Here is a 7,416-nt window from a genome sequence, read left to right on the forward strand (position 1 = left end):
TTGCTACATTTCCCTGATCACTACACGCTATACATCTCCTCCTCCTTCTCCTCTTCCACGTTGCGCGCGAGAGTTAATAATTTATATATATATATATATAAATGTGTTTATATATATACGTATATATATATATATATATCTCTGGATTTTTCTCTTAACTTATTTTCGTATGTGTGTCGCGTATACGGATACGCACGTAGTTAATTTTTCTTCTCTTTCTCTCTTTTTCTTTTTTGTCTCGGACATTGATTTACTTATCGTTTGAAGTGTTTGAAAAATTTACAACTTTTCGCAAAGAGATTGTGTTTTAAGAAACTAACTCTCTCATATCTTTCTATGTCTCTAAACTGTATTCCATGTTACACCTATCCGAACGACGCGACGTCGTTTCCTTGCTGCCAGCTCGGGCTGACAAACGAGAAAATATATTCTTAAACTTTATATATATATATATATATATATGTGTGTGTGTATATATATATATCCTTAAATAAAACAAAATATTTTCTGCAAAAATAAAAGACTTTCTTAACAAAGGTGATGACTGCCGGTCTAGTGTAAACATTTATAACGTAACGTTCTCCTATTAAACAACTCGTAGGTAACGCTAACTGGCCGACCAATACTGCTTTGCCACCTTGTGTGTGCAGACGCGACTGCGCGTCATCCGTTATTCTAAAAAAAAAAGTAAAAAATAAAAAAATAAAATAAAAGACAAAAGAACGTGTTTACTCCCTTCCGTTCTCGGTGTAAAAACACCACCTTTGAAAAATCATACCTTTCACTCCCGACCGAGTGTCAATGTGTCAGAAATATAAAATCAGCCAAAACTTGTTTTTTTCTCTACCGAGTCGTGTGTTCTCTAACGTTTTTTTTTTATATCTCTTCTGAAAAAAGAATTCAAGAGAGAATTCGCGCATCAGTGATCATTGTTTCGAGATTGTCAATACGGAAAGGATTAAACGGTTCCTGTGCGAATATATTGTTGCACATCGTAAAACGCAATAAACTCTCGTTACCAGTAAAAAAAAAAAAAAAAAAAAAAAACCAAAAAACCCCTTGCTGGTATAATTCAATATATACCGCGACACGTATCAATCGTTCGATCTAGCGTTCGTAACAAAATTGTTGTTTTTTATACACGCACGCAAGGATTGGACGCTTTTTTTTAAATTTAATCGTCGACTGATATATGTGTACACACTAGTGTGCAACAAAGCATACTGTACTACAGTTCATTAACGGTTTCGTTTCAGTTTCGCCTCGATCACGTTTCTTTACGTGTACTCGATAAAAGAATGTAGTTTTTAGCTCACGTAATTAATTAATTAATTAATTTAACCAAAAAAGAAAAATAGTCGTAGTGAATTTGTTTGTCTTACAATATTACAAATGTGCGAAAAACCATTAATGTACTCCAGTATTAGTGTGTACACACACGCACACGCTGTTGTTGAACGACGTTGGAAAAGTTCAACTGAAAGTGTTACCTCGAATGACGGATGGAACCACGTGTTTCATTCGCGCGCGTTTCGCGGATGTTTAAGATACTTTAATAAAAAAAATAAAACGAAAGTGAGAGGTGAGAGAAAACGAAAAGTGTTTAGTCAATATAAACACAATTGTTAAATTTTCTCGAGATGACGACGCGCACCTCAAAATCTATCCGGCATTTTTCTGAATCTACAAAATAAATTCAGAGCACGTTTGTTTTTATTTCAAGTTCAACTTGAAATAAACCGCGCGAATATTCTGAGTAATATCACCACCGCCGTTCTCGGGTAACGCTTTCAGCGAACCGTCTCTCCCGGAGATAACATCGGAAGGTAAAGTCTAAAGTGTTCTACTGAATGTGAATTTCAAAGCATCATTCTTATATTTTCGTCTACATTTTAACGAGAGAGGAATATAAAAACGCAAAACGATGCTTTGAAGTAACAAACTTGTACTACCTTACCTGTTTTGTAAATCTTACCCGGACGTGAATCATTTGATACCCGGTTTAATTGTTTAAAATCAACGCGTACATACTAGAAAGAAAATTACTTATTATGTTAAACTGGCTCTCTCTCTCTCTGGATCGCGTTCTATGGCCTCTATGTGTAGTGTAAAAAAAAAACCGTTTCTTTCTCTCTTCTTCGATATAATATTATTAACAATTCTCACGGGAATTGCAAGAAGATTTCGCGTTTTTCGACGAATTTTACACATTTGTGACTTGTTTGCTCTTAATCGGATTTGTCCGGATCTCTCTCTCTCTCTCGCTCTCTGTGCGGTCATGATTACGATACAAATAATTACAAATATTTATTTTAATCAACGCACTTTCTCTCTCTCTCTCTCTCTCGTATAAATCGTCGCGCGAGTTATTGCGCGCACTGACGAAGCTCCCTTTCTTTCACTTTGACATTTTTCCTCTCGATCTCCCCTTGACCTGGTCGAACTTTTTGCATGTTGTCGCGAACTTTAGCATCCTGCGCAAAATAAATTCTACAATTTTATAATCTATCAAACACATATGATTCTCGTCGTCGTCTCAGTGTGTAGACTGAGGCACGCGCGCGCGCGCACACAGCTGATAAAAATACACAACATCTCTTTTCAACTCCATCACAGCTAGTCTCTTATACATAAAAAAATCTGCTCTACTAATACGGAATGTTTACACATAATATATCAAGAGAGAAATCGTAATAATTATTTATCCTACAAGTGAACGCGGATTTTGGCTACCTACAAGTTGTTTATTAACGGAGACCTTTCTCATTTCCGCTTTCTTTCAAGTATATATATATATGTATATATATATATATATATTGTTTTTTTTTTTTTTTTTTTTTTGTTGCATCTCTACAAACATGTACGTCGTAACTCGTGCTCTATTTTGTACTTTGTACCAACAGACATACGCTGCTTATCACAAAATATTCAGCCGTTTCCATTACGCTGCGCTAATGACATCACGAGACATGGCAGGATGTTTCTTCTTGCATTTCGTACAAACAAAACGGGGGCTGGGAGGGGGGGGGGNGGGATGCTAGGATTGCGGAAAATTAACTATTGCAAAGATATGACGACAATCACGTGAGAACAAGACCGGAAGCGAACAAACAAAAAAAAAAACATCGAAAATCCCTTTCTTTTTTTCAGGCACATTTTTGAAATCTGAAAATTTCAAATCAGAGTTCGCGTGCCGTTCGCGAGTCTCGTTCTCGTTCAACTTTTTTTTCACACGATCTCACGATTAAATCTTACACCAGCTATCTCTCACAAAACTTTGACAAGATAAATACAAATCAATGTCAATTGATTTCAGATTTTTCACAATTCGACGATTCCTTGTGACTTTCTTGTGAATAAATATATTAGGATACGATAAATAACACATAATTGTGAACGTGTGTACGAAAGACAAATAAATAATATATTATAAATCTAACAGGTAACGTACATATTTGTAGCGGTGACAGAGTAGTAAAACTGTATGTGTGTCTTATGTTATGAAACGGGAATTGAAAAAAAAAAAAAAAAAAACAACAACAATTTCGAGTGTGAACAAACAAATTGCTGTTTTTTTTTTTTTTTTTAACGGTGTTTGTTTCGTATCGCGCGATACGAATTCAGGGTTCTTGGCGCGTCTCTACCGGCAGTCCACGAGAGACAGTGTTCGTAGCCGACCGTACGATGGATTTTTGTAATGCGATGAAGAATTCAGTGGCGACTCAATTAATTGATCTCTATCTGTGATTTTTTTTTGAAGAATGACGGATGTCATTTTACATTATTTGTGTATTAATAATCAATATGAAATGTATTAAGCCGCTGTTTAACATTAATAGCCGAAGGCCATCAGAACACACTAATTCAATTAACACTATATAAAGTTTTTCTCATTTACATGATATATATATATATATATTTTTTAAAATCTTAAATTTGATCTATCTAATTTTTATATATAATTAATAATATTTCGTATTCTTCGGTGACTGTTTATTTAGTGTATTTGGGCAACACAGTGTGTGAGAAGTTTCATTGATAATAGTTCACATAGAATTTATGGATAAACATAAATCTGTTATCTCTCTTTTTTCTCTGCGGACGCAAATATTTTTATCAACAATCTTTTGCAATATCATTCCACGTTCTTATACTTAACATTTACGTGTGTGTGTGTGTGTGTATGTGTGTGTGTGTATACATATAATATACACTTATATATATATATATACATGAATTATATATTATTTATTCAACAATTCTCTTTTCGTAATAATCTAATGCATCTTCTTTTTCTGTATATAACATATATATTTTTTTTTATATTTATATATCTATGTATATATATTATATATACATATATGTATATATTAACGTATATATATATGTATTTATTTATTTATATTATATATATATATATATATGTATACATATGTTACAGTAAAAGAGTGGAGTCAATAAAAATATGAAATATAACTTTAATAAGTAAATTTACAGGATTTACTGTTTTTAAGAGAAAGAATATATATATATGTATATATATATGAATTTTCAATGTTTCTATTGATTCCATGCTTCTCCATTGTAACATATACAGTAGTAACCGATTGTATATTAATGGAACGCGTCAATGGGCTTATCTCAACTACATAAAAAAAGGTCAAGCCCGACCCTTTTTTTTACGACGTCGTCAGACCGGTTGTGTCTCGCTCATTTTCAGCGAGGCATGTCTATTATTAAGAGAAAAATCAGCTTTCTGTTCTCTGCGTATGTCAAGTAATGAGTAATTCTCAATTAACAACATACATACGGTCACTGCTTAGTTATACATACATATATATATATATATATAAATATCCTCTTTTGTTTGCATAATATATTATCTCATTTCCCGTTATGCAATTATTTATAAATATACAAGTTATCATTTGAAGAACGGTGGGCCAATGCCTCCAATTTCTGAATTGTACTTGTTATACATCTACAGAGTGTACAAGGTTAATGCGGCTCATTATAAATGATATAAAGCTAAACATTTCAACATAATAAATCATTTTTAACTAAAAACCCATTTTATATATCGAGAGAAATTACCTACTTAGCATATATCGCCCCTTTCCTATTTTTGTCTACATATCTCCCTCTCCCCTCAGAAAAAAAAATTATATTTGAAAATCACTTTGCTTTCTGTAAAAAAAAAAAGCAAATAATCTTTTCTTTTAACAATAAGAGACGTACTAAATTTATCCGGGAATTTTTCAATTGATCCTAGCATTTTAATGACCTGTCGCCTCTCCGTGGCAAATTTTCAAGATTTATCATAAAACCTTTCGTCGTTTGTGTTTTTTTTTGGCTCACATTTACATAAACAGAAACTCTTCAGCGTACAAAAATATACACGTTTCTTTTTACTCATACCGGAATTCAAAATTACTTCGATTTGTTCTGATAATCAAAACTTTGTCAAAGTAACAACACGACTACAAACAGATAATATAGAAGACACTCATGCGGTTTAAAGTCGAATTGTGATATAAACTTTCGAGCTCTCGAATCATTTAAAATACGTAAATTGGTAAAAATGTTTCTCGCGCACGAAGGCGAGAAACGTTCAAGATTAATAATACAAGTTTAAATAAGACGTCAAAAAAAAAAAAAAAAAAAAAATTGCTTCAACGAATATATATATATATATACGTTCGCGTCGTTTTTTTTCGCGAGTAAAGTAAAACGTCAATACACACTACTTTCTCCCAAAAGGCACATAATAATATATAAATTCCAATCGTCAAGTCCGATTTTCGAGTGAGACTAAAACTAAACACTATAGGCAAAGATACACGTTAGATCTCGATCGCATAGTAAATCTGATGAACCGCCTTAGAAGAGGAAAATAATTAGACTAAAAGTTCGAGATGTGAGATGATTTAACGGAACAATTATGCAAGTATGCGGAATAAGAGAAATTGTTTTATCTCTACAAACTGACGCGCGCAAACATGAGTCGCTTATCAATACTAGTGAACAAGTTCTAGCGCGCGCGCGCGAAACATATATTTTTCCATCCCCTAAAAATACACGTTAAAAATTAACAACGTTTGATGTTTAGTCTCTCTCTAGCGTATTATATTAATCTAAACGCTACGAAACTTAGTTAGATGAGGTTTTTTGTTTCTGAGATGGAGACTTTGTTTTAACGCTTTGGAATTAAGAATATAACTTGGCAATATAAGGAGTTATCCCGTTTATTTATTTAGCTGGACCAGCCAGCATTGTAAATATATAAATATATGTTTGTATATATATAGAATAGCTTTTCTCACTTTGGATAAATATTTAACTTCTCTCCAGCCAAGGACGTACGGTACAGGATATTTCGGGGGGGGAGGGGGGGAGGGAAAAAAAGGATACGAATTTTTGAGACGCTCTTTAAAATTTCCCCGACCTTACAAATCTTCGTAACCTTTTTTTTAACGAATCATCCTATACGTATAAACTCTTTGGTTTTGCCAAGGTATTACTCTGGTACTTGGTGAACGAAGTAATTAATTTGCATTTTTTTGCAAAAAATAGCGAGAAGAGTCTCTATTAGTCTAAGTATTTCCCATCTCAAAAGACAATTCAGAATGTTTCGATCTCATAAACTTTCGGTCTCAACATTTCGGTTAATCAGCGTGATGACAGACTCAGGATTCAGTGCCAGTTTTACGTTGAGAATTTCACGTGTGTGTGTGTGTGTGTGCGTGTGTATTACGTGTCGGTATGAGTGTAAGAGTTGACGTTTCAAACTCACAATGATATTATGTCCCTTAAAATTCAAAGGGAGCGATTGATAGTTGGATGATGCATTTTTTGTCCACAGACAAAAAAAGTCTGTGTTTGTTGAGAAGAAATATTTTTTTCAAATATTTTTCACATGTGTGTGGCATAGTTTGGATTGTTTTTTTTTTTTTTTTTTTTTTTTTTTTTTTTTTATGACTTGAACATTCGTGTGACTAAAGAGATGCCGCTAAAATTCATATTCTGAATCGATAACAATTGCGTTGTGGATTACCCTCAAACGGGGGAATTATATACGCTATACTCTAATAACAACTAGTTATTCGTGGCAACTCCGATACGGTACACGCGTGTCGTGTGTGATAAAGCCGCGTAATGTGGTGTATCACAGAACAATCGTACTAATTATATATCATATAACATACGCATATAATAATTCATATATATATATATCGTAATAATCTTAAAAGAGAATAAATGTGATAAATGTTTGACGAGCCATGATGGATATGAACATAAGTGATGCGACAATGCAAGCGTTATAGTGACAACATAGCGCGATAGATGACAACGGGTGATAAAAGATTTGACGATGAACAAATATATATATATATATATATATATATATATATATAT

The 7,416-nt window shown here is 33.1% G+C and overlaps 1 protein-coding gene across 1 annotated transcript in view; it reads right to left on the reverse strand.

Moving 5' to 3' along the window:
* Positions 1–6: 6 nt before the first annotated feature.
* LOC109859597 (RNA-binding protein Nova-1) overlaps positions 7–7,416 on the reverse strand; it is a 14,566-nt gene continuing 7,156 nt past the window's right edge. The window contains exon 6 of the mRNA XM_020437980.1: positions 7–2,474. Within this exon, the coding sequence (XP_020293569.1) occupies positions 2,367–2,474 (108 nt within the window). The 3' untranslated portion in view covers positions 7–2,366. The remainder of the gene's footprint in view (positions 2,475–7,416) is intronic.

This window comes from Pseudomyrmex gracilis, unplaced genomic scaffold, assembly GCF_002006095.1.
Source record: "Pseudomyrmex gracilis isolate BER0280 unplaced genomic scaffold, ASM200609v1 scaffold_271, whole genome shotgun sequence".
Lineage (NCBI taxonomy): Eukaryota > Metazoa > Arthropoda > Insecta > Hymenoptera > Formicidae > Pseudomyrmex > Pseudomyrmex gracilis.